This window comes from Penicillium digitatum, chromosome 2, assembly GCF_016767815.1.
Source record: "Penicillium digitatum chromosome 2, complete sequence".
NCBI lineage: Eukaryota > Fungi > Ascomycota > Eurotiomycetes > Eurotiales > Aspergillaceae > Penicillium > Penicillium digitatum.
In genome coordinates, this window is record NC_089385.1 from 3,918,050 (window position 1) to 3,944,602 (window position 26,553).

The following is a 26,553-nucleotide window of genomic DNA, read 5'->3' on the forward strand; positions in this document are numbered from 1 at the left end:
ATATTTCTGAAACACACATACACGTTCTTTATGTATGAACCACTGCACAGGTGTTTTGAACCTTGCAAAAAAAAATTCATTGAAATGAATTCCTTTTAAAGATTCGAGCACAATCCGAGCAGACAACTTGATTCCATCTCGTCAACACAATAAACCAAGTTCCAAGGTTCTGATTTCCAAGGTTCGGGCATATGCATATGCATATAAAAGCCAATTTGATCAAGGCAACCATGGACAGAGGTGCGGCTCCTTTTCTTCCATTGTAGGAAAATCTTCGAGGACTCAAAGTTTGAAGTGCACAACCTGCTGTGTACTACTTTGATAGCCTAATCTATATCACCTAAATTGGGGTGGATAAATTTGTCGATGTTGTATGTCAAGATATTCACTGTAAAATCATTTGCTACGAGCTTCTTCGTAGCCCACGACTTAGTGCCTAGGTATAAACTCTAAACTCAATGCAAGCAAATGGAGGGAATCCTAATTAATTCATGCATAATGGCAGGCAGGCCGGGTAAAGTCAAGTGAAACATACATTATGTCTTGCTGAGCTAGCGCGAGCGGTTACCGACTTGACAGCGACGCCATAAAACGTAGCTTATGGGATATTATTAGCGTCCACGGGTACTAGTTATTGAGACTCGGCATTTATGGACAGACACTCACGGGAAACAGTCATTAAGGTTCGGCATTGAAGGAGAATCAAGATTTAAAAAAAAAGAAAGAGGGCGATTGAAGCATTACGCAAGCTGAAACACGGGATATTACAATTAGACAAAGAAGCATTTTAATCTGTCTTGATCCGCTAGCTTCATATGCCACTGCTTCCAATATAATTGACTTTTCGTGTGCCCCGTTCGTTCCTCATAACTAAATACATAGCTCTTCAGGCACAAGCCCTCCGTGCATCGTCAGAACATCAACAGTTGTACGGAGTATACAACATGGAGAACAGGGTTTGCCTAGAATCTTTTCTTTTCAAGTTTGTGTTTGCATCCTGCAAATGAAATAGTGTGCAGGATTTCTACCTCCAGTGTTGATAGTACTACATCTATGAACCCCTCTCGGGCTAAACTATCACGGAGTATAAAGTGCAAAGCAAGTGCATCAGAAATGCCAATGTCAAAGCCGATAATCGTTTGGGCGAACACCGTGTTGGCCGTCGAGCACGGAGATCAGGGACGTGCCAGTGCAGATTGCCAAGAAATCCGTCAGGGTCCGCAGCTGATAGTTGGAGGCACTTGGGAGCGCTAGGTCCTACGTCAGTTGAGGGTCATTTTTCATTCTGCATGTTGACGCTACTGATCCGACTGGCTGGGAGGTCATTACGTTCACTAGGTACTTATGTTGATAGTTACCTAAGGGTGTGCATCATTTTCAAAGACGTTGGGTTTGAGGTCTCACGTTGGGTACCCAGGAATGGATCCATGGGCACCCATGGACACAGTACAGAGTAGGTAATACACAAAAGGTCCCGGTGGGATAGAGACGTTTTAGTATTCTATAAAAATTGAGTTTTTTATGTATTTCTCTACTCCGTACTCCTCAGTAAAGTTAAATTTCTATGCAATATCGTTTGGGAACAAATTAGCCGAGAGATCCTGAAAGGTTCAAGCTGTGCGATCAAAGGGCAAAATTATCCGATCTCGCGAGGAAACGTGAAAAAAACATGAAAAAAAAAAGAAAAACGGCCAAAGAGCGGTCTCGGTAAGATCAGCCGAACAGACAAGCTGCACAAGTAGGAGAAAAACCTAATGGAACCTTGTACGGAGTACGGAGCACGGATACTTGGGTACATAAACGCCTGGGTGATTTCGTGCTGGACTCTATTCGCAGATCATAGAGCGGATGCTTGTCTGAGTATAGGCATGTCTCACTTGAGCACCTAACACGAATCGGATCAGGGGTGCAATGCGTGTTGGCGCTGTCGGGAATCAATTTACTCACGCCGATGCAAAACATGATGCAGTACTCCGAACGAATAGTAATGTTGCAATATATCAATGTCCAAGAGATTTAGCACACGGTGGCTTTGTGGAATTATGTATCCTTGTACTTCGTACACAATGGGAAGTGAAATTCTGTCAAATTTTTGATGTCTTTTTCCATACATAGCACACCATTACTTGTATAATGGTTTGATAACCTTTTACAGAGTACAGAGTAAGAATGACCTGAACAAACTGAATAATCTGAATAAACTCAATTACCTTGTGTGGAGCATCATACGGGTTGTCTCAAGCCCTTTTATAGAACTGATCTAATTGGACTTTTATGCGGATTATTCATCCGCTCGTCCAAACTTTTTGGAGGCTTCGGTATTTATTCGGAGAAACTAGTTACCGTGAAAAGGAGGTTCCCATGGAGGAATTGACTTCTCTAAACTGCCGAGCTTGGAGCATGATTAACGGCGAAATCCCGAACTCCGGGTAAGTCGCGTCATTTCATCTCGGGCTTTTCCTAGAACAGAAAACGCACACTCCAGGGGCTGAGTCCAATCCAGACGACGATCCCGAAGGCTTGCAGATCGGATCGCCAGAAATTGAGACATCCATCCTTCCTCCTCCGTTCTCCGTACGTGGTCAATTCCAGAGTTGCATCGCCGTTGGACTAGGATGTCAAATGGAGCTTAAAAGACCAGGGTTCCCTGTTGATTCAAGAGCATGGTACATTTGTAACCTTGGAAAATTCCCTATAAAACACTAATCAAGTAAATCCTTTTTTTTTTTTTCCTTCATAGATGTTCAACCTTAGCGCAGGGAAGACAGAGTACGAAGTACTCCGTACTGAGCCATAAAATAACCTCAGACGGTCTCGGCTTTGGCTCTTTATAGAGTATAGTAGTTTGAATTCGGGAGACACCGAACCGGTGCAAAACAGTAGCCCACTCCACTTGCGGACCATGAGGTCGATCCTCACCAAGGCTATCCCAAAGTAAGATGATAAGCCCTGCGGGCCCGAGGCTGGGAAGGAGGATTTTCCCGTCTAGGCATCGAATCGCCTACGCCACCACCATCCGGCCGAAGCCTAAAGGACCCACTGTGAGGACAATCGCGGTATTCTGAGAGTTCAAAACAAGCTCACTGGGTCTTTGCTCTTGTTGTTTCTCTGTTTTTTCTGCAGCGTTTTTAACTTTTAGAACTATAGAAGTCTTGCAGAGTTTGTATACATCACACACTTCTATGCTCACTTTGTCCGGAGTACTCCGTACTCCGTAAGTAGATGCCGTTTCTGCGCCCATGTAAATGTACTCCGCACATTGCACATGTTCGTGAATTTTAGCAAATCCCGAAAAGACTCTATTGGTGCACGTCTCACTGAAGTGTCTAGGGCATGAGATTGGTCACGGCGTAGCAGGTACTGCAGAGTGGGTATCTGAAGACCTTTGCGTGTACGTAGTAAAAAGCATAGAGTTGGTCAAATGTACAGAGTATGAAGATAAGTACAATGTTGTACTAATGTAGCATCCTTGATCCCTGTGGAGGACTCGCCATTAATATAAGGATGCGGTAGTAAAGCGGATGAACCGGGGGAATACTCGGGGAGAATTCCACATTTTCCCCTATAATTTGTTTTTCCTATTTTTTCCTATTTTTTCCCAAGACACGGAGCATGTACCCTCCGTACTCTCTCCACTTGGGAGAACCATGTCTATAATTGCCGTTAGACAACAATTCCCGACGCCATTACTCTCTGTGATCCAAGTTTGAAGACCAAATGCCGATGTCATGTATCCACTATCAGCAAATATCCCTAAAAAATAAAAAAAATAGACTATTTCTTAACTGAATTTCCTTTTCTGAACTAACCGTCTAAAGAGACATCGGGCACACCCTATCCCCAAAGTGGCGGCTTTGGAGCCGCCTAAACCGAAAGGGTTCAAACTGTCTCATTTCAATTTTGCTGTTGACGTGGAGAAAGCCATAAATTCGGTTATTCCGAGTAGATAAATCTAATTTATATTATGTTCAAAAGGTGAACGTTGAGTACTTTTGGTAATTTTCAATGTATGTACTCGGAATACTTGGAATACTTGGAATATTCACTTTTTCGAGCTCCATACCTGAATTCCTCTCCCTCACCTTTCTCCATTTTGACACCTTCGGTTTGAGCTTCGGTTTCTCTAAACCATTTTCGTCTTTCGTCGGGAGCCTCTTGCTTCAATCGCCTGAAGAAAACCTTACATCTTGCAGGAGAGGGAGAGAGGGGAAAGCTGAGGCTCGACGTCAGGGAAATCTCGAATTGGAGGAAACGTCAAAATCTTTTTATTCTTAGTCGCTCAAATCTACACGACGCTACTTTTAGTGGCTTTTTTCCCTTTCTACCACTGACCAGTGGTAGGCGACACGTCCTTGGAGGCTATTTTGTTCATAAGCTGTGTGCCACCATCGGCCACCATCGATCGTTCCGGTTATCATTATCTTTACTATCGGGGTCATCTTGGGTCTTTTTCCTTTGTCGTTCACACACTCATTCGGATTTTGGATGTCCAAAACGCCTTTAGCGTTATTGTCTCCAACATCTTTGGTAGTCTACCCACACATCGCCGACACTAATCCCTAGCTCCTCGAGAATCTGTAATCGAGATCTCGCTGCCGTCTGATTTCCCCGCTATGCCACATCATTGAGCATCTTAAGCATTCAGCAGTGATCTTCTGGGTTCCAAGCGCGGTGCTTTTATCTTCGCCCACACTTTGGCCCGATTCTCTGCGAGCCTGCGAATTTATAGGTCTTCATCCCAAGCTGGGCAAATCCCTGGACGTTGGCACAAGCTACTAGGATATTGCAGACACCCTGGCACGGAAAACATGCAGCTGAGACCGTGACCTCTCGGGACTAATGCGAGATGGTGGCCTTCTAAGCTAGCTTTAATTCCTTTTCCCTTTTTGGCTTCACCGGCACACGCAAATTGCTGCGAGTCGACCATTTCGATCGCCAGCAACCCATCAAAACCTCGCTGGCAACCTAAGTGCAGATTTATCTCCCTTATCATTCTTGCTCGCCCTTCAATTCCGAGTTTGGAACGTACACGATCGATCTATTTCGCGTTGCTGCCGCCTGATTCAAATTTTTGTTCGACTTTGTGCCCAGCTCTTATCACTGTCCTTGGAGACCGAATAATTGAAGCGGTATGTGAAAAGCGCCTAAGCACATGAAGATCGAAGAATTGTCCTCTTTGCTAAGTCGCCTGTCTCCTAACAGTTACCGTTTTTGTGCACCATCTTCTGGGATCTGGGAAACTCAACACAAAGCTGAGAATCAGCCAAAGACAAGCTCGCCAAGTCTTTCCAGGCCAAGTTCTTTTCTAGACACCATTCCCATTCAAGCGTACGAAGCCACTGAATACACTAGTCCACTGTTTTTTTTGGCTGAGTTTACTTTGTAGACAGTCAAATTGTGTGAAGCACTCTGACTCCATACATCATCCAACCGCTATGTCAACACCCCAAGGTGCAGGATCTGGATCTGTCTCCGGATCTGGCATAGGCTCACACTATTATGTTGGACCCTTCGGTCGTACGTTTCCCACCACAGATGGCCCATTCTCGGAGCAGCAATCCGAGCTTCCAGCTAATTTACAAGAATCCGCGGACCTTCCATACCAGCTTCCACCCCCACGTGTACCGGCTAGTTTGCATTTTGGATCTGATCCCTTTTCGCGACAGAAAGGGAGTCCCCGGGGCAAAGACAATCGACCAAATCACCAGAAGCCAGAGCAACTTCCCTCCGTGAGTCAAATACTCACCCCAACATCGGGGACCAACTCAGTACAATACCCTCAACCATTTGCGTGTTCGACACCCAACACAGGACGCCGTGAATCTGCATATCCGCCTCATTATCACGATTCGAGTTTCCAGGGCCCGTCAACTTCTGTACAGGATAAAGGCCGTTCCGAATCTCTCCCACAACTGCATGCTGGCCTGCCTTCATTGTCACAAGTGGCGATGCATGGGCATGGATGTATAAGAAACCACACACCGACAAGAAGTGTATCATCCGCTATATCCTATCCACACGGCCAGCTACCACTTCACGCCACATCCTCAAATGATCAAGCACCAAATGGGGAACTATCATCACCGGAAAGCGCAACCCGATCACGCAACCATCCCCTCCGGCCTCATGTGGTAGATGAGCGAGTAATCGACGGAGAACTCTGCTTCGTATATGCAGATGGATCATTCTGTCCCAAATTCATCGACGGTACACCTGTCAATGCAAATTGGGGTGTAACGAAGGCGGGTAGGCCGAGAAAGCGCCTTGGACTTGCCTGTCTGACCTGCCGCGAGAAGAAGATCAAGTGTAACCCTAACCCAACTCCCGAGGCCGTATGTGACCAATGCCGGAAATCTGGACGTGAATGCAGGTTCGAAAGTGCGTAAGTGTGATCGTGACCTCTGAAGAATATATACGTCCACGGACTTAGTTTGTTGAACTATTGCTAATCTCCTCAAAGCCCGCGGGGGAACCGTCATCCATTGAGAGGCTCAGCAGGGCCATCTGGCAGACCCGACCCTTACCCCCCCGCTAACCACGGTGCTTTGGATGTTTCTCCGGCATCTTACGACATTGCTCGAGCCTCGGACAGTGCGACCTCCCTTCCTGGGACTAACGGCCACTCACCGATTTCAGAGAGCTCGATGCTCACGCCGTCAGCTCAAGAACCGACGTATGAAACCATGGCCGAGGCGCACAAAGCCTCGAGATCCCGATCCTATCAATTCCCGCCGTCTTTATCCGGAGATGACAAATTTGCGCGACTGTCGACACATATCGAATCTACTCGTTCGCCTGAGTACTCTGACATTTTGGGGGAACTTAAGGACAACAACTCGGACGACCCACTCGCGGCATCCTGGCACCTGGATCCGTACGAAAGCGACCCAGAGACGGCGGTTCACTACACCGAGTGCTATTTCTTGCACATGAATGACGGTTTGTACCACATGTTTCCGCATGGACGATTCAGCTCGTGGTTGAAAACCTACCCCACCAAGTCTGCAGATGACAAAATGCTTCTTTATTCTATGATGGCTCTTGGATCTGTGTTCTCAGACAGACCGGACAAAATGGCAGCCATGAGACGATTTTCTCGCATAGCACGATTTGCTATTAATAGAAGCCAGCATACCATCTCTTTGCAACTTGCTCAGAGCCATATCATAATGAGTCTTTGGTACTACGCTACAGGGTCGCTGGTTGGGTCTTGGGACTCGATCGGTGCAGCGGGAAGAGCGGTGTTTGGGCTTCGTTATAACGTTGAATCTGGTGGTGTTGTTGTGGATCAAAGTCAGATGTGTGACTACGGGTTACATCCACAGGCGTTGATTGAGTGCCGACGACGGACCTTTTGGATTGCTTTTGTGCTTGATGTAAGTATACATACATCCTCTGACTCAAAGGGCGAATCTTGGCTACTGACAAATATCCAGCGCTTCTCGAGTCTCTATTCCGCTTCGTCGACTTTTATCTCGTCAGATGCAGCCCTGCTGAGACTCCCATGCCGAGAAGAAATTTATGAGACTCAGCAGTACGCGACAGTCCCCTATTTCCAATCGTTCCTCAACCACATCCCCGCCTCCACAGGCGATGATCGCTCCACCCTGAGCCCAATGGCCTTTTTAATCGAGATCATGGCTATCTGGGGAGATGTCTCTCTACACATAACCCGATTACCACACATTCCCCCGGAGGCATACAACCGACTCACCGAAGATTTCCACACCACCATCGTCCAAAAATCCAACCAATGGATGAACCGACTCCCCGAGTACCTGACATTCTCACCCATCAACCTAGAACGAAGCATCCGGCAAAGAAAAGTAGACACCTTCATTTCAACTCATTTGTTCTACCACGCCAGTTTGATGAAACTGTACAGATACGCCCGCCACCAAAGCCTCCGACCCGAGATCTTAGGCCAATACATCCACCGCGCCCGATATCACGCGGTCGAAATCCTCCGCATTTCTCTTACCTTCGACCAATACGCCAAAAAGATCATCCCTTCTCGACATAACACGGAGACATCCATTTCCCAAATACTCCTCCTGAACCCATTCCTCGGCTATGTGATCCTATCAGCCGTGGATGTCCTCAGTTCCGCGGGTCTGGCATCTCAGTTGCACGAGTGCATCTCTTACATTAGAGGTGCATTAGACACTGTTCAAGAATTGGGCCGCTGCTGGGATAGCTCTTTGCAACTATCCACTATTCTACACCGACGTTTGGGTCTGATGATTAGCTGTCTGAATGAGCGCAGCGTCTTCGTCCAGAAACAGGGGTTTGCTCTTGATGGCCCGCCGCTTGAGATGAAGGTCCATGCTGGCGCTTTGCATTCTCATCCACCTACAACTATGAGCGAAGATCTATTTACAGGGTCTATGCCTAGACAAGTGCTTTTGAATGCTCTGCGGCTTGATGAGACACTCATATCGGAAAGTGGTATTGCTTGGATTAGGGATCCTTGAGAGCACTTTCTTCTCTCGACTCTATTCCTCTTGATCTTCTTTTTGATCGTGTTCATAAATTGGCCGGACGACGTGACTGACCATATGGCAGTTTTGATGTTGATGTTGATGGTTCTTGCAGTGGTGATGGAATCTTGTTGCCTATCACCCTGTTACGATGTAATGGGTGCATTCCAATAACGATGAGTACTTGGCTGATTGATTCAAAAACATTTTTGCCATGTATAGACGGGACTGTGACTTACATGACTTGTCTTTGCCTCTTCTCGAGCAGCAAAGTTCCATTTTTTTCCACATTGTATATTATTTATTGCATGTCATTAATTTCTGCCCTTTACAAGCCTTTGCGCGAGCACTCTGCTAGTGCTATCTGCTTGTCATGTACATATATCTATCATACTTGTAAGACCATTGAGACAAGTAAAGCGGAATTTGCCTGAGGTCTCACTACCTTGCTACAGAACCATGTAGAACGATATGCTGCTATGATCTATCAGTTGAAAACTGTCTTGAAAAAAAAAAAACTTGCCCTTAATAGGATTCATCAACACGGCATAATGTGTATCTTCTTTGACAATCGGGTCCGAGCAAAGCCACCTCAGCACTGTCCCAAGAGTAACCGACACTTCGGACTCAGGATCTTCTCCTCTCGTGGTATTCAGTTTCCACTTCAAATGGGAAAGAGCAGCATTCTGAACCCGCCACTTCTTGATTTGTCGTTGTTGAAATTCCCTTCGGGGTCGATGAGAGGTGGGAAATGTCAGGCTGAGTGAGAAGTAGCCTTTTCTATTAGATAAGGTGCTTGGCAAGTTAATAGGTATCTTGATCTGAGGTTTTATAAGAAATGAGAAATTTAGGGTAGGCCGAAGGGGGCGTACTCCGTACTTGTGGGTTACACGATGTCCACTGAAAGAATCGTTACCTGTTTATATATACGCCTGTAGCACTTGTGTACATTTACATTTGACCTTCAATTCTCTAAGATTCCGATTGGCACAATTCTATCGTACTGATAAATGTTGAAGAGGGCGCTCGATGTGGCTTATTTTGCGGGATTCTGTGCCGATCCACCTACGCTTGCTACCCCGGTGTATCCATCATGGTGCCTTTAGCTTCACTTGGATATCTTGGCTGATCTACAGAGTATTGCCCAAATGCTGTCTTTTGTGTGTTTTCTTCATGACTACCGACTGGACTCTTGGAAGAGAAAACCGTGCTCTGCTCCACGATAACAATTGTATCAGCTCTATTCTTTCTGAATTGATCACAATCCCAGAATTTACGAAACACTAAGCCAGGCTGCATAAAAAAATGTAGTATCTCGGATTAGGATTGGACTTCACTGGATACATAGGGGGGCGAGGGCGAGCTTGCACGACACAGAAGCAGAGCATGATCGCCACTGCAGCTGGCTTGAGAACAGTTCAACTGATCTACATAGCTTTTGACAAACATACTTCATGACTTGACCAGCCCCATTGGGTGCTCCTCTGTTGTTTAGTCGAGATACCTGTAGACTATTCTTATGGCAGCACACCTTGCTGGTGTGTGTCATCCAGGAGATAGTCAATGTATCACCCAGTTTCGCAACCTTTTACTACAAGAGGACTTTCCATCTCTATACGATAAACCGAGATTTGCACAGTATCTACATGCGAATTAATATACTAACACCAAAACCAAAATTTGAAGGTTGATTCACTTCAATCGCCCTAAGCCAATAGAAATCGAGTCACAGGTTGCCACCCGAGCTTTGTTTGCAAACGGCCAGCGGGCAAATGTTTTGTATTGGTCGTATAGGTCGTATAGGTCGTATAGACTCGACATAATTTGAAAAGTATTAAGGATTCACGACTTGAAAGTTAGCAAAATGCTCGCTCTATACATATCCCCCGATCAGTGCTCCACTACAACACCTCTAAGCGGAGATTCCAACGGAGCGGAAGGTTTCTCCGGGATTCAAAACCACATCACCTTGATTCATTGCCTTGACGCGTTACATCCAACAACCCCAAAATGGGGTTATATATATAGATCTCACGAAACGAGTTCGTAAAAAGCTCTCTCATGTCCTCCTTTAACCAATCCGGGACGCCCGAGTTCCCCGGGGCGCAGGAATTCCGCGCGACGGTGGAAGATGACGGACTCGACGGCGACTATAGTATGGTCGGCGACTACCCAGAGGAACCCGACTATTACGTCCTGCTTGGCCTTGCGCGCAATTCACCCCCAACAGACGCCGAGATCCGTTCCGCTTACCGCAACTTGACCCTCAGCTTCCATCCCGACAAACAGCCGCCGCATCTCCGCCATGCGGCAGAGAGTCAGTTTAGACATATCCAGGAGGCGTATGAGACACTTATTGATCCAAACAAGCGCATTGTATATGATATATCGGGTGCTGCGGGTGTGCGGCAGGAATGGGGCCAGCTTGGGGCCATGGGGACTGGTGGGGAGGCACAACGGCAGGATGTTGGCGTTAAGGCGATGTCGCCAGATCAGTTCCGGCGATGGTTTTTGAATACGATGAAGAAACGGGAGCGGAAAGCGATCGAGAGCTTGGTTTCCAGCAAGGTATGTGTCTTCCGTCCTGTCGCCTATGGGAAGTCGTGCGACTGGACTGTTGCTGACATTCATTGGGGTTGATGTTAGGGCGGTATTACCCTTGGAATCAACGCGGCGTCTATGATCTCAGTCGACGAGGATGAAGATGTGCAGTTTCATATACCTTCGCCGCAAGTGTCCTCATACGGTGTCACGTATAGTTTCAAGACGCCGGTGTCATTACCGCAGCTTTGGGGCACGACAGAGAAAGAATCGGAAAATTCGGGCGTGGAAACAGATGCAGGAGAAGATGCGCAAGAGGGGGAATCAGAGGACATGCAGGTGACTTGGAATGCAGGTATAACTGGAGGTTTGGCTCGCCCGGTCAAGAAAGTCATAGTTGAGTACGAGGATGGAACAGAAGGAGAGGAAAAGGTGGGATGCACTGTACATTCGCTTTTTCGAAAACTTTGCTAACCGTTTTCCAGTTCCAAATGCCACCGATCCTGGCAGCTCAGAACTTCCAATTTGGGGCCACTGTCACTCCTAATTTCAAAAACCTGGTGGGTACCAAGGGAATCTGGGCCAAACACCCTTTCTCCCTCCTCAGGGACTCCCAAGTCAGCTTCGATGCTCTTCTTCTCCCAGCTCCAACCCTGAAAGCGAACATTGCTCGAGCCTTTCAACCAATCCCTGGCACCAAGCCGTTCCAGGTCAGCGTGACCAGTATACACAAGCGCTCCTTGGACGAAACAGCGCCTTCTTTTGAGATGCAAATTTCAAGAGAAATCGCCAAGAGGAAGATCGGCGTCATTACGTGGTCGAGTGGCGTTGTTAGCTGGCCCGAGTTTCTACTCAACCGGTTCCCATCCCTTGGAATGGGAGCGCAGAGTGCTATTGCATCTGCCAACGAGGTTAGTAACCTGCAAATTGGTCTCATTTCGCTTCCCAAACAGGGCCAAGCCGCGCCCGATTTCGACGGTGATGACGAGGAGGAGAGTGGAGATATGGACGAAGACGTCCGTCATCTTCTCAAGAAAAAACGCCAAATCGACCAATCTGCTGAGTCTTGGCAGACCTATCTCCAGGCTACTCCCGCTGGAGGCGCTTTTGTCTTGAATTATTCTCGGAATCTCTTCTCCGGAAAACCGACTGACGATCCGGTTAAGACTGAATGGAGCTCTGAAGGGTACTTCCCGATGCCGAGCATGGACCAGGCGCGTGCTGTGCGGCTCGAGATCTCAAGTGTTGTTGGATTAGACATGTCTCTCAACTGGACCATTAGAGGCGTTCGCCGGGTTGGTGAATACACACGTGTTGGTCTCGGCATTGGTATCGCGGACAAGGGCATCATGATGACAGTCTCATGGAGCCGACTTGGCCAAAGCATTAATCTTCCGATCAACGTTTGCCCGGCCAATGAAGCAACCAGCGGAGCAGCAGCGCTGACAGCTATATTTCCTTGGTTGGCCTACTGCGCGATTGAGTTTGGCTATATTCGCCCGCGCGACAGAAAATTGCGTCGGCAGGCAGCTGCTCAACGCCACCGTGAGCTGAAGAAGTTGATCCCTAAGAATCGCGAAGACAGTCTCCAGGCCATCGAGCTCATGACGGATCAAGTGCAAAGGCGGCAAGCGCGAGAGGAAGCACAAGATGGCCTGGTCATTCTGAAGGCCGAGTATGGTTATATACCGCCAGTAAATAAGAAGCCCAAACATGGGTTCGCGGAGCCTCGGGTGATTGATGTCACTGTCCCGGTGGCTGCGCTAGTCAATCGGGGCCAATTGGTGATTCCCGGGAAATCCATCAAGGTAAGTCATCCGACAGACCTTGAATCCGTTATCATTTTTGGGGCAGAATGCTAATTTGGATGTATCTAGTTCCAAATTTTGGGATTCCACGACCCTGCGCCATTGCTGCCCAAACGATTGAAGATCTGGTACAGATTCCAGGGGCGCGACCATTTCGTCGAGGCAGGTGATAAAGAGGATATTGCATGCCCCATGCGTACTCACTTTATATCCACATGAGCTCATTTAGACTCATCAAAGGTTGAAAACCCTTTGTTTCTATGTAATTATATGTAACAATAAGTCGTTCGTTAGCGACCTACTATCTCATCTGATGCTTTTACTACCCCTTGTGTTTGAAAATCAGAAAAAAAAACCCCTTTTCTTGGCTGGTCCAAATGCTTTCAATTCAAGCGCTCTAAAATTGAAAGGCTTTACTACAGTAATCATTTTCATCATAGCAATCTTTTTGTGAAATGAGCCAGCCCGGCGTGAATTATTGCTAAACGTTAGAAAGTCTTGGCATAAATGGTTACGGCAATCCACAACTGCCACTAGCGCAGTTTGTCCCGAAAAGCCAAATGGAGCGTCACTCCATGATCACTTATCATCACTAGTGCACAGCTCTTGAGTTGCTCACTCTTGGAATGTCAACCTCTATTGCTTCTGGACTTTTAAAGTCCCTCCCCAAACCAAAATACACTGGTGAGGAGGAGGAGTTGCCAAAGCATGCGCAACCCCGTGGTCCGCGCGTGGTGGGCGCCGACCAGATTGATGAAACACAGGTCGTCCTACGGGTGAGTTGTGGATGGTTCTAACAAAACAATGGCATGCAAGCTAACTTCTCCTGTCTTTCAGAGGACCGGGCCTCCGCCCTATGGAAACCGTGGAGGATGGCGACCTCGCGCCCCCGAAGACTTCGGGGATGGCGGCGCGTTCCCCGAGATTCTAGTTGCACAGTATCCCCTCGACATGGGCCGAAAGGGAAAGTCGTCCAAGTCAAATGCGCTTGCTCTTCAGGTCGATGCCGAAGGCAAGGTCAAGTACGACGCGATCGCCCGCCGCGGACACGCCGACAACCGCACCGTCCATGCCTCGTTCAAGGATTTGATCCCGCTCCGTCAGCGGGTGGATATGGGAGAAATTTCTCTGGATAAGCCGTCCGAGGAGGAGATTCAGGCTCAAATGGAGAAAACAAAGGCCGCACTTGCAACCTTGGTTGAAGGAGCTGCATCAGCGCAGAAGCCGAAGAACGTCAAGGGTGGACAAAGAGCAGAGCCGACTTTTGTTCGATACACCCCGGCCAATCAGATGGGCAACAACGGCCGCCAGAACGACCGCATCATGAAGATTGTCGAGAGGCAACTGGATCCTATGGAGCCGCCCAAGTTTAAGCACAAGAAGATTCCCCGTGGCCCGCCTTCTCCGCCGCCTCCCGTTATGCACTCGCCGCCTAGGAAGCTTACTGCCGAGGACCAAGAGGCTTGGAAGATTCCCCCACCTGTGTCGAACTGGAAGAACCCCAAGGGTTATACCGTGCCTTTGGACAAGCGTTTGGCTGCAGATGGTCGCGGGTTGCAAGATGTCTCCATCAATGACAAATTCGCACAGTTCGCAGAGGCTTTGTTCACGGCGGATCGACATGCGCGTGAAGAGGTGCAGCTCCGAGCTCAGATGCAGCAGAAGCTGGCAGAAAAGGAGAAAGCACAGAAGGAGGAGCATCTTCGGATGTTGGCACAAAAGGCTCGCGAGGACCGCGCAGGCCCCAGCGCTCGCGTTTCACGGGCTCGCTCCCGTTCCCGAAGTGTTAGCCGCAGTGTATCTGTGTACTCCTCCAGGTCTGCTACCCCCAGCGAAGATGACGAAGCTGCCCGAGACCGTGCGGAGCAGCGCCGCGAGCGACGGCGTGAAGATGAACGACAGCTGCGCCAGTCTCGCATGGGGACAGAGCGCCGCATTCAGGCCATGGCCCGAGAACAGAACCGTGATATCTCCGAGAAGGTCGCGCTTGGTCTGGCCAAGCCCACACAGAGCTCTGAATCTATGTGGGATTCTCGTTTGTTCAACCAGACCAGCGGTATGCAATCTGGTTTCAATGAAGATAACCCCTACGACAAGCCGCTGTTCGCCGCGCAGGACGCCATCAACAGCATTTATCGCCCACGTGCCCAGGCTGATGCGGATGACGAAGATGCAGGCGAAGGTGAGATGAGCAAGCTTGAAAAAACGAAGCGGTTCGAGGTCCTGGGTCGCGCCAAGGAGGGATTCCGTGGCGCTGCTGAAGCCGAGGTAAGCTTCTGCCCAATACACATCTTCTTTTTGTCGCTAATAGGTTCTCTATAGGAGCGTCAAGGTCCTGTTCAATTTGAGAAGGACACTGCTGATCCATTTGGCATTGATAACATGATTGCCGATGTAACCTCTGGGCAGAAGCGTTATGGAATCCAGGAAGCTGAAGGCAACGATGACCGCAAGTCGAAACGCCCGAGGGTCGACGATGAATGAATCCCCTTTTGTTAATTAATCTTCCATGTGTGTCTCTGTTCTCTCGTGATCTTTCCACGGTCATCGGACAAAATATCCTCGGTGCATTGCGGGCGTTTCTGGCAGTGTGATTCCTACTACTATCTTGTTTGCAAAAGGAAATCGAAATCGACGCGAGTCAATTGGACTCGCTCGTGAAATGGGACATGCTATTTCATCTACAGCTACCAATAAAAACTATGTTGATCTATGTCTGTAAATTTCCAGTAGCTTGTTCTCTTTCTACTGAACGTGTGCAGGATTAAGGCAGCTTCCACGTGATCATAGCGCAGTGAGGCAAGATCCAAGTCCGAGGGAATGTGTGTGGGCAACTTTGTAGTTCCATCCTAGGTAAAGAGAGGATATCACAGTCGCGAACACCCCCGTCTCCCCTCCCCTGTATTCCGTGAGACTCGCCAAATGACTTCGGAGCCCAAATGCTCAGCCATGACTTTTCAAAGACCTCACCCGAGAAAGCTCGGTTTGATTTGGGGTGCGGAACTGCATGGGCCTCAACAACTTGATCATGTTGATGTCTTCATGCATAGATACTGCCCCCATTTGCTACGGGACCCTTCTTCAACACTGTCTCAGGCTATGGAGAGACGGTGGTCGAGAGGGGTGAGGAGAGAAAGAAGAGAAGAGGAAAAGTGGGAGACTTGTGTTTTTTGTCACGTCCCACGTACCTTCCCAAAATGGGCGGACATGGTGTTTGCCTGGCCTCAGGTCTCCTTAACAGACCTCACTCGGTCTTCTACATCGACGTACAGAACACTAGATGGGGATGAATTTTTTTGGCTTTGGTTCTGTCGCCTCCATATCATAAACATGTCAAAGTTGCATGTCTTCCAAGGCCATGGGGTCCACGTACACAGGTGGAATCAAATTCACACAAGGACTATTAAGATTCAACTTCAATGACTGAATGTTCAAAGCAAACTACAATCGAAACCTCATCGCAAACTCAGTTCTTCAACTCCTTCTTATTGGGAGATAGCACACTCTCCAACCACTTGTAAGCTACAGGCAGACTGTCAGGGTATCCCATGTGCACCCGGTTCTCGAAGAACCGATTTTCTTTCGGACCGCCATGCTTGAGAGGTTCGATGCAGTCTTCAATCGGGATAACACCGTCATCCACACCCTAGAAAGAATCAGATTCCGTTTCTTTGCTCAACATCGTCGAACAGGGATACATACGTTGAGCATAAGCAACCGGCAGTTATCTTGGTCAAGAATGCCCGTCTCCACGAGCGAGAACTTCTTCTGAGCGTTCTTCACAAACTCCTCCTCAGTGTCATACCCATGCTTCTCCGCCATAGCGGAAGTAAGACTATCATCATTGTCAGTACTACACACAGGAGAAACCCAAAAAAAGAAGAAGAAAAAAATTTAAACAACCGCAGACATAACTCACTTAAACGGGTACTCATGGTCATTCGCCTTGGCCAACCACTCGGGACTGAAAACAAAGTGCGATCCAGGGCCATGAGCAACAGCACCTGCAAGACGTGCACGGTGCGTGCAAGACGCCCGGATAGCATAGAAGCCACCAGCGCTGAGCCCCCAAGCCGCGACGCGCGACATGTCAAACTCCGGCCGGCGATCCATGTAATCAAGCACACTATTCCAGAGCCTATCCGGCGACTCCGGGTCTGCCGGATCCGCAGGCGAGTCCGCCGTACCGGGAATCTCGACTATGACAGTCGCCCAGCCACGGTTAATGATCTCGTGGCTACGCTGGCTGTTATCAGGCCGGTAGCCATCCAGCCCCGTCATGAGCAGTACGACAGGGACGCGGTTGATAGCGCTTGCTTCCTCCGGCAGCCGGATGTACAGCGGGATTTCGGTACCGTCGCGGCCGGCACGGTGCGTATGCGGAATTACTTCTTCTGTGATGATGGGCTTCCATAGCGAGGCGGCTTTCAGGTACACTTGCTTCTGGCGATCGAAGGCTGCACGCTTGATGGATGTCTCTGGGCGTGTTGTTGGGCTTACGTAGGGGAAGCGCGAGATGCGGAGGACGACTGCTGCACGGCGGTAGAGGTCCGCGGCGCGGGCGACTTTGCCGTTGTTGAGGGCTGTTGCGGCTTCGTTCTCTAGCGCTAATGCGGTTGGGAGGAAAGCTTCGGTGTAGGCGTCTATGTTTGGGTCGTTGATATTTTCCTGTTCTTGTGAGAATTGGGATTGGGATGTATGGATTGTGGATTATGGATTGTTTGGAGATTGCTTACAGCAATTAGCTTCAGGAAAATGGGCTCGAAATCTTCCAGGGATCCATCGTGAAATGGGTAGATGGATTTCGTGGCCTGGCCAAATACCCATGTTAGTTTGCTGGGTCTTTTATTCTTGTCGAGAAAGGACGTACGCAGAATTTCCACTTCGACTCCCACAGGACTTTGATCGAGCCCTGGTGAGGGTAGACAGTGTCGAACTTGTCTCCAAGAATCCAGTTCACCATATCGAGAGGGATATAGACCAAAGAGATGGATGGGTTTGGTTTTGGGTTGCTTATGTCCAGCTACAGATTCGAGGCATCTTGCACTCTTCAATTGGCTTGCTTATCACCTGCATTCGCTGGTAGCAGCCACTATGAGAGCAAAGCCAAGGCAGAATGATGTCGATTGAGACGAAAACAGTAGTGGGTGTTGCAAGCCCTAGCTAGATGCACCCGGATCGGTAAAGATCTACTCTGTGCCGATGGGATGGGGATCTTGGCAGGCTATGAGGCTTCGAATATCTCCGGATGCGGGGGGTCAACAGCCAAGGTGGCGAGAGATAGGAATGTAGATCGGATTCTCGGTTATCTCATTATTCCATCGCCCCCTCATTTTCTCTCGATGGCTTCTTGTAGCTTTTCTGATGTCGGCGTTGTCGTTGCTTAGCCCTAGGACGTTGCAAGACATGCGAAAACGAACTTTTGTACGCAGCAATCAAGTGGTAGAACCAGATTAAAAAAAAAGGTATTAAAAAAAGGACCATTCATTCTGATTAGATGGAAAACAACACCAAAATAGATGTTTCAACAAAGACAACGGATTATTCAAATGGTCATAGACCCTAATTCTACACATGATTCCCAGGGTCTTCTCCAATGACCTCAAGGACACTTAAAGGAAAAGCATCCAAGACCACCAATTCACATGTCAATTAGATGTTAGCTCCACCATTACAAGGCAAAATTTGACCTGCAAGGAATGGAATTAGCCATAGTTCCAAGGATCAATCGAACATTCCAAAACTCACCGTTGATCCATTCTCCAGCAGGACTGGCTAAGAATGCCACAATGCGACCAATATCCGCAGGCACACCACAGCGCCCAAGGGGGCTACCGTTAGCAAGCGCGTGTTCAATCTCCTCGATCGACGAATGCTGGTCACAGCCCGGTGCATAGCGCCACGAGTTGCTCAGCCACATATCACTTTTGACACCAGCAGGAGCAATCGCATTCACAGTAGCCTTCTTCTTGCCAAAGTCAGCAGCAAAGCAGCGAGTAAAACCCTCGACAGCGCTCTTGCTGCCGGCATACAAGGAGTGGCCGGGCACACCCAGACCCGCCGCAATGGAAGACATCAGCACCACACGGCCGCCGGGCTGGATGTAGTCGTAAGCGTTCTTCGCAACGAAGAACTGCGCCCGTGTGTTGAGGTCAAACACCGCGTTGAAGTCCTCCAGTGTCGTCTCGGCTAATGGCACGAACTTCTCAGTTCCTGCGTTCGACACAACTATGTCAAGCTGTCCGAAGTGCGCGACGACCTGGCGGAAGAGGTTGGCAATTGAGTCGACATTTGTCAGGTCGGCTTGGAACGCGGCGCTGTGGACTCCATACGCCTGAATCTCTTGTACCACCCCGTCGGCAGTCTTGGAGCTGCTAGCGTAGTTGATCGCAACGCTTGCTCCCTTCTTCGCGAGCTCTAGAGCAATACCGGCTCCGATGCCTCGACCACCGCCGGTCACTAAGGCAACTTTGCCAGCGAGCTCTGGCTGAGCAGCGTTGGGATTTTGAACAACCATTTTGCTAAGGGATGATCTTTTTTTTTTTTTGGTTGGTGGGGTTGAGGTGTGAAAGGTTGTCAAGGAGTGGGCGTGGGAATCGGAGTCTAATATTGAATCTGGTATCTTGAACAATACCACTAGGATCCTGGCTGGAACCACTGGGCTCCATCATTCATCCCAATTGCAGTGGCTGGGCATTTTTTCCGAATTTGTTGGTGGCATCTTGAATGGGGGGTTATTGCGACCAACAGTTGACGTCGTGTCCTAAAACGGAGTAGCTGCTTGCGAAAAGGGACTCACAAGTATCTTGGCTTTACCTTCTACCGCATGCGGAAGACCATGCGGGAATTTCTCCACCATCTGTCATATCAGAAGCCCTAGGTTGCATTGGTATGTTTCCGTGCATGCGAAATATGCTGGGCAGATCCGAGGAATGTTGCTGCATTCGAGCAATTTGCTGGAAGCTGGAAGTGGACTTTAGATTCACCCACACGGCGCGTCTTGCGTCTCTAGCCAGAGTTTAAGCCATCTACAGAAAGCAAGCGCCGCTGGATAACCATGTCTCCAGCTGTAAAGAACAACACTGCTGAGCCCAACTTGGACATCAGCTTCCAAGGTCTGTTTCCACCTGGCCTCCTCTACCTGCTTGTGCTAAGATCAACAGACTACCTCATCCTTTCGAAGCTCGTGTTTGACTGGGCGGACAGCTATGATGCCAAGGTACAGACTCTATGACATTCAACTTCAGTTTTTGAGCATCAGGACTGACAATGTACCAGGACTGGGATCGTCTGCGCAGTATCATTGCCCCAACCCTGAAGGTCGATTACACCGAGGTCGGTCTGAAAAAATGGGATAACATGGCTGCCGACGACTACATGGCCATGGTAACCCACCCCGGCTTCCTGGGTGACAATACCATCAAGACTCAGCATCTGCTTGGCCAGACATGGTGGGAGAAGATATCCGACACCGAGGTTATCGGTCACCATCAGCTGCGCGCGGCACACCAGGTCTACGAGACTGAAGAATTGAAGACTGTCAAGCTACGCGGTCACGGCCATGCTACGAATGAGCACTACTACCGTAAGGTTAATGGTGTCTGGAAATTTGCTGGGTTGAAGCCAACGGTGCGCTGGAATGAGTTGCGCTTCGATGAGGTTTTCAAAGGTCTTGACTAGATGACAATAGGATCTACGGGGGCATTGAGTTCGAGAGTGTCGTCTTTGGTTGCCGCTCTCTTGCTTTTGCTTTTGCTTTTTTTATCAAGATATATGAAAAGTTTGGGCAGATGTCCTGTTCGTTCTTGGCTTTGTCTAGGATAATCAGCAAAATTCCTCCATACCTGCTATTATCATGCTTGAGTCCTATTCGCCTATTTGTATGTGTTCTCGTAGTAAAAGCTCCGAATGGTTGACTTTACGGATCAACGGTGAGATGGTGCATTGCGTGTCTCTCCCTCTGCGAACCGTCCGTGCTATGACTTGGGACCGGAAACCAGATGGCCCTTCCGGCTGCCCACATCTGGATGTAGGTGCTGATCCAGTACCTCAGGTCTGAGGGGTCACTTATGACGGTCTAGGGGGAGCTATAGCCTATCCAAGTTTTCCTAGACGCGCTGATGTTGTGATGAATGCAAAAAAAGAAATGCACACCGCTTTACCGCCGGCTCCTTGTTTGGAACTTGAGCTTCACAGACCAACAATACATCGACGTTGTGAAGTCGGTAGAATGTCTTGGTGTCTCGAATAGCACAAGGAGGCTGGGTTTGAATATGGTCTCAAGTTGAGGCCGTGCTCGAAAAATCTCCGTTGGATTCAAATTTTTGTCGATCAAACTGGATAAGCCAAAGATTGAATTACTTCAAGCCGAGGTCGACGAAGATGACCAAGGCTTTTTCCGTCTTCTGGTTGACGACTTGTCTATTAAATACATCACCGTGGAACCTGGCATTTACAGCGCCGAAGAGATGTGTTTTGGTCCTTCCCTAGTCTCTCTCTTGCCGACATTTCCCACAGGAGACTGGAATGATGGACTCGTGGCTCAGGATGCAAAAGACAGTCAATCACATCTTGCGTGCTTCCTGACCCAATTCCCTAGCGTTCAGAACGCTTAGCATAACATCCATGCCGACTAGTTGGAGCTTTCGATTGGACGAAAGTTATGAACTGGCATTTACGAAGTCAAATGTTCATTATTCGACGACGTTGTCGTCGCCAAATTCGCTCGTTTCCCCTGGGAGATTCAATACATCGAGAATGAAACCACAGCATATCAATGGATCTTCGGCTATACCATCGGGCCCCGATTCCTTGGCCACTTGACTGAAAATAGTCGGGTGATTGGGCTCTTAATGGAACGTATAACCGATGCAAGGCATGCTAGCACTCAGCACCTTGAGGCCTGCAGAGAGGTATTGTCTCGACCACACGATTTAGGAGTCCGACACGGGGATACGAATCGATTTAATTTTCCTCATCTGTGATTCGAAGGCTTCATTGAGGACTTCACAAGCTAAGATGGTCAATTCGCCGCCACACTGGGTGGAATAGTCGGCAAAAACGTCGCCAAACTCTACTTTCCTGCTAATTGGCCATGACTCGATCGGTGGGAGTGCTTCGATAGGCTGAGGCTCAGGAGGCCCAGCCATTGAAAAGCTACTAGGTCGAGTACCAGGGCGAGCCATTGTTCGATCGCAAGAAGATTGCAAAACGGTACCTGAGATGTAACCACTCGACTAATTTGGAATCTCCTACGCATCCAACGAGGCTTGGATGAAATTGCCCCTGTCCCTCATACCCAAGTAATGGAAGGGGGTTAAAAGCTATGTGCTTGAACTAACAGATGTCTTACCCCTTAAGGGATTTATCTCATGGCCGATTTGTTTTTCCCAATGTTCAAGAAAGTTCCTTGCATGAAGAGCTAAAGAAAAGCAATCGAGCAAAACATCAGCGGATCAAGACATGGCTTTTCAATCATCACAACCTCCACAACCTCCACAACCTCCACAACCTCCACAACCTCCACAATCCTGGCCATATCCGCCATTGCAGTAATAGCTGCCATAGTCATCAGAAGACCGTCCTGAATAATAGCACCCATAGTCCTCGGTATCTAAGTAGCTCTGACACACCAGATCTTCATCATAGGAAGTGACCTGGGTCCCAGATGGAGGCGAAGATGACACTGCGTCTTCATAATCAGTTGCCTCAGTATCAAGCGTAGGTAAAGATGAGTCAGGCTGGTCTTCGTTGCTGTCTTGATGGAGATCTTCAATCCCATCGTCAGGCTGAGATCTCTCCGCACTTTGGTCTTGGTTTTGGTCCACATCTTTTCCATCACGATCACAATCACAATCAGAATCAGAATCGAAATCACTAGACCCAGTCTCAACGGTAATCGAAGACGGCGCATGCTTGTCAGAATCCATTGAACCTCCAGTTCCCCAATCAGGGCCACAACCAGATCCTAAACCTGCCCCCCAGGCAGAGCCGTATCCCATACCGGACCCGTATCCATAGCTTGCACTAGCTCCATATCCCGCCCCAGATCCCGCTGATCCGATCATAGGTCTTGATCCCGACACTGATCTTGGCCTGGACCCGGATCCGGAGATTTTGTGCTTGATCGCATTCTCGAGCTGTTTAAGTGGTTTCGCAATACTAGCCCGCCAATTACGTGAGCTCCCTGTGCTCGGTTCATAGAGGTTAAGATCAAAAACTCGGTTGTGTTGGGTGCATTGGAAGCTTTTGCATCTGTTGAGACGGTTAATGTGGATATGTCAAGGCCGAGAATGATCAAGGTGTCCAAGGCTGAGGTCCATGCACCAACTCACTCATGAATCCTCACGAAATTCGCATCCACAATCCCATCTTCAGAGACTTCCTCAAAACTTCCGTGCGTGTCACTTGCAACGAAGTATCGGATAGACTCTATCCGCCCGCTGCTGACTTGGCGCACGAGCTGGATACAGACGCTCGCTTCAGAGGGATCGGTGGATCCTGGTAGATTACCGATTTTCGTGAGGCCCCATTTTGTAAACTCGGTGAAAGTCTGCTCGTAGTTGGGATTTGGGACTTTGGTGGGCTGGATGGATGTGCAACAGAATAGATGGGTTGACATTTCGGCGATTGAGTTTGAATGGACTTTGGAATGAGAAGATTTCTGGTGAGCGGTTTAATGGAAGGGGGGTGGGGGGTGGATTTCATAGCTGTGTGTGTTTCTCTGGCCTGTGAGTGAAGTCGTCAGGATGTGATAATTGGACTCCTACTCGATTAGGAAACGGAGCTGTTATTCCCAGGTGCATGATGCACCAGGGCTCACGTGGCGGGCTATTGTCGGGCAAGGAGAGATCATGCCATTTTCGATTTTGGGGTTGAAGATGAAGTTCGAGTTATTTGTCAAGGTATGTATGGCATCCACGGTCGAACGTTGAAGACACATCTATGTTGTGTGCTTCATTGATATACACAAGTACACAAGTACACAAGTAGAAGGGAGGAAGTCAGTAAATTAGTTTGGCATTTCCTATGGCTTTAATGCGAATGAGACATAGGACAGAAGAAAAGACTGATATAAAAGCATGTTCTAAGCTCCGCAAAAGCGCAATGCCATGACAGAGCAATATCGTGCACCAAATGCTCAGATTACTCTCAATTCTGGACTTCATCCCAAACATCAGCACTAGAAAGAGTTAGCCAATGAGCACATTTGAGCTTATTTTTCAATTACATACCCATCGTCTGGAATGGGATATTTCTTGTCGCCATCGATAACATAGCCACTGTAAGAATCCTGGTTCAGCCCCGGGCCTTTGATCGACTCCTCGTGGATGGTAACGTGATGATCATGCGACTTGCCGGGGCTGTCGACGGAGATATTGGTCTCGCCCGTGTGAGAGTCGGGCCAGTAACCCTGGAGGTTGGCGGGGTTGTCGCTAGGACGGGGTGCTGCCAGCACGGACTCGGGCTGGGGAGTCTGGGGCTGTGACTCGGCCACCGCCGCTTGTGGCGATTGCTGAGACGGATGCGCCATAGCAGGGGTTTGAGTGCCCTGGGTGGTGGTATACAGAGCTCCGTGGCTACCGGCGGTGGGCACAGTGTCAAGTCCGGTCAAGTCAAGACCATCGTTGCCAGCGGCATTGCCACTCACGGGTTCCGGATAGGCAGCACACGCGTCGTAGTGGCTCTTCGGGGGAGCATGCACGGTGTTCGGGAAGGTCTCGGGAGCCTCGATAATGGTAGCCATCAGACCAGACTCGACGTGCCACTCGATGTGGCAGTGTAGCATCCAGACACCGGGGTTGTCGGCGCGGAAACGGATGACGGTGTGGCCATGATTCTGGACCATGATAGTGTCCCGTCTGATTGGAGTCGCGGAGACGTTGCTCGAGAGACCAGTGTAGTAGCCGCCATCCACTGGGGTACGCTGCAGAACCTGGAACTGGTGTCCGTGCAAGTGCCATGGGTGAAGGTTGTTGTGGTGGTTGTTGATCACGATTTCGACGATCTCGTTGTGCTTGACAACGAAGGGGTTTACTTGACCATACACGTCAGGATTAGAGGAAAACTCAAGACCGACGGTATTAGCAGTGTATAGAGATGGCACCTTAGGGCCTATATAGGTCTTGTTGTTGACAGTAAAGCGCGGCACACCGTCGACTAACGCACCGCCGGTCTCCAAGACGATCTGGTGGTCCACGGGCTCGAGCAAGGGCTCGTGATCGGCTGGCACAAAAGTGACATCATCCACAAAGTCTTCTTGGAAATCGATGTGATTGATGATGGGAGGCTCAGGCAGGGGCTTGGCCTCGTCGTAAACCAACCAGGCAGTCGCATTGGGGTTGTAGTTTTCCGGGATGGTTTTGTTTTCGAAGACAAACATCATGTTCACATCCATGGTATCCCAGATCGCAAAGTTCTTACTCGCGTCAGCCTTGGTCTTGATCAAGACACTCATACGCTGGCCAGTTGCGACACGCAGGAACTTGTCTCCGGCAGGGTATGGTTCAGTGTAAACGCCATCAACCTCCACGACAGTCATCTCGTGGCCATCGATAACCCAGAAGTGGCCAGGCCAGTTTCCAATGCATATGATGTGAACCAGGTACGTCTTATTAGGAAGAACCTTGATTTTTGTATTGGTTGAGTCGTTGATCAAGGCCGAGTCAGGGAGGGGCTCAGCGCCTTGGGCCACTTCGGCCGAGCTGAGCAAATCTGGCATCTCCCGGTGGTACCAGTCACTCAGAGTAAGTGTGAACTCATCATCATAGGAAAAAGGTGGCCTGGGGTCGTGCACAATCAAAGCCCCACGAAGTCCATCGGGGTACTGGCCCGCGTTATGTGAGTGATACCAGTATGTTCCGGCTTGGTTGACCTATGCTGCAATTAGACCATGTTCACCTTTCCTGCACCGGGGTAACTTTACATCGAAGTGATACTGCATGTGTTTGCCGGGGGGTAGTGGACATTGGGTGACTCCAACCGCACCATCCATAACACCAGTGCTAAACTGGTGCATGCCGTGCCAATGGATAGCCGTAGACTCATTTCCAAGACCGTTGTAGACATCCACGATCAGTTGGTCGCCCACGTTCACATCAATCTGCGGACAGGGCCATTGGCCATTTATACCAATGACCGGCCGCTCAAATCCGTCGGGTGAAGCATTAACCCAGGTGAGGGTCCAGTTTAGGTAGACATCCTTCGCTGCCGCTAGGCCAACCCAAGTGGCCAGGGCAAACAGACTCAACTTGGCCATGTTGGCTGTATTCAAAGAGCGAATGACTATTGATGGCCTCAATCAGAGGGATGGTATAATTCCCCTAAACGAGTGAATTAGAGACCAATTCAATTAGAAAGCAAAAACGAATGTAAAAGAACGCGGTTGTCGAATCGGCGCAGGTCGGCCGCGGTGCTGGATACTAGAAGGAAGAAAACTGGACACAAGGCCTCTTTAACCATGGCGATGCCAAAACAAAGATCCTGCCGATCTGCAGGGGCCTGGGTATGCTGCTCGGGTCGGAGCCCAAATCCATGCTAGCGATGGTGTCATTGGTCGTGCCTTCATTCACTAATTCAAGGACTGGGATATTAAAGCACATAGTAGAGCAGCATCCGGTCGATCTATTTGGTTGCTTTTTTTTTTTCTCACTCTGTTGAGGAATTCTGTGAGTGGGTTTGGAAGGGTGGAATGTAGATAGATCACCTACCTGGGAGGTAGTTCC

General features: G+C 49.0%; 7 protein-coding genes across 7 annotated transcripts; 3 read left to right on the plus strand and 4 right to left on the minus strand.

The window, feature by feature from the left end:
* Window positions 1-4,839: 4,839 nt before the first annotated feature.
* Pdw03_7403 (Fungal transcriptional regulatory protein, N-terminal) lies at window positions 4,840-8,474 on the plus strand (the record flags this gene model as incomplete). Its single annotated transcript, XM_014678443.2, has 8 exons — window positions 4,840-4,849; window positions 5,092-5,129; window positions 5,203-5,213; window positions 5,293-5,328; window positions 5,387-5,517; window positions 5,584-6,382; window positions 6,461-7,376; window positions 7,437-8,474. 8 exons carry the CDS (start codon window positions 4,840-4,842, stop codon window positions 8,472-8,474), a joined length of 2,979 nt encoding a protein of 992 aa, XP_014533929.2.
* Window positions 8,475-10,541: 2,067 nt separating this feature from the next.
* On the plus strand, window positions 10,542-15,313 carry Pdw03_7404 (Heat shock protein DnaJ, N-terminal; the record flags this gene model as incomplete). Its single annotated transcript, XM_066101648.1, has 7 exons — window positions 10,542-11,048; window positions 11,127-11,453; window positions 11,507-12,829; window positions 12,899-12,995; window positions 13,433-13,605; window positions 13,667-15,097; window positions 15,152-15,313. The coding sequence occupies 7 exons, from the start codon at window positions 10,542-10,544 to the stop codon at window positions 15,311-15,313; spliced, it is 4,020 nt and encodes a 1,339-aa protein (XP_065956731.1).
* A 982-nt stretch (window positions 15,314-16,295) lies between these two features.
* Pdw03_7405 (Conidial pigment biosynthesis protein Ayg1) lies at window positions 16,296-17,792 on the minus strand (the record flags this gene model as incomplete). Its single annotated transcript, XM_014678441.1, has 5 exons — window positions 16,296-16,475; window positions 16,532-16,664; window positions 16,749-17,497; window positions 17,566-17,640; window positions 17,700-17,792. 5 exons carry the CDS (start codon window positions 17,790-17,792, stop codon window positions 16,296-16,298), a joined length of 1,230 nt encoding a protein of 409 aa, XP_014533927.1.
* A 689-nt stretch (window positions 17,793-18,481) lies between these two features.
* Pdw03_7406 (Conidial pigment biosynthesis 1,3,6,8-tetrahydroxynaphthalene reductase Arp2) lies at window positions 18,482-19,346 on the minus strand (the record flags this gene model as incomplete). Its single annotated transcript, XM_066101649.1, has 2 exons — window positions 18,482-18,519; window positions 18,578-19,346. The coding sequence occupies 2 exons, from the start codon at window positions 19,344-19,346 to the stop codon at window positions 18,482-18,484; spliced, it is 807 nt and encodes a 268-aa protein (XP_065956732.1).
* Window positions 19,347-19,886: 540 nt separating this feature from the next.
* Window positions 19,887-20,509, plus strand: Pdw03_7407 (Conidial pigment biosynthesis scytalone dehydratase Arp1; the record flags this gene model as incomplete). The annotated part of the gene is made up of 2 exons (XM_014678439.1): window positions 19,887-20,048; window positions 20,108-20,509. The coding sequence occupies 2 exons, from the start codon at window positions 19,887-19,889 to the stop codon at window positions 20,507-20,509; spliced, it is 564 nt and encodes a 187-aa protein (XP_014533925.1).
* A 1,741-nt stretch (window positions 20,510-22,250) lies between these two features.
* Pdw03_7408 (Multicopper oxidase, copper-binding site) lies at window positions 22,251-23,450 on the minus strand (the record flags this gene model as incomplete). The annotated part of the gene is made up of 3 exons (XM_014678438.1): window positions 22,251-22,412; window positions 22,462-23,083; window positions 23,164-23,450. The coding sequence occupies 3 exons, from the start codon at window positions 23,448-23,450 to the stop codon at window positions 22,251-22,253; spliced, it is 1,071 nt and encodes a 356-aa protein (XP_014533924.1).
* Window positions 23,451-23,980: 530 nt separating this feature from the next.
* Window positions 23,981-26,087, minus strand: Pdw03_7409 (Conidial pigment biosynthesis oxidase Abr1/brown 1; the record flags this gene model as incomplete). Its single annotated transcript, XM_014678437.1, has 3 exons — window positions 23,981-24,011; window positions 24,064-25,703; window positions 25,755-26,087. The coding sequence occupies 3 exons, from the start codon at window positions 26,085-26,087 to the stop codon at window positions 23,981-23,983; spliced, it is 2,004 nt and encodes a 667-aa protein (XP_014533923.1).
* Between the last annotated feature and the right edge of the window lie 466 nt (window positions 26,088-26,553).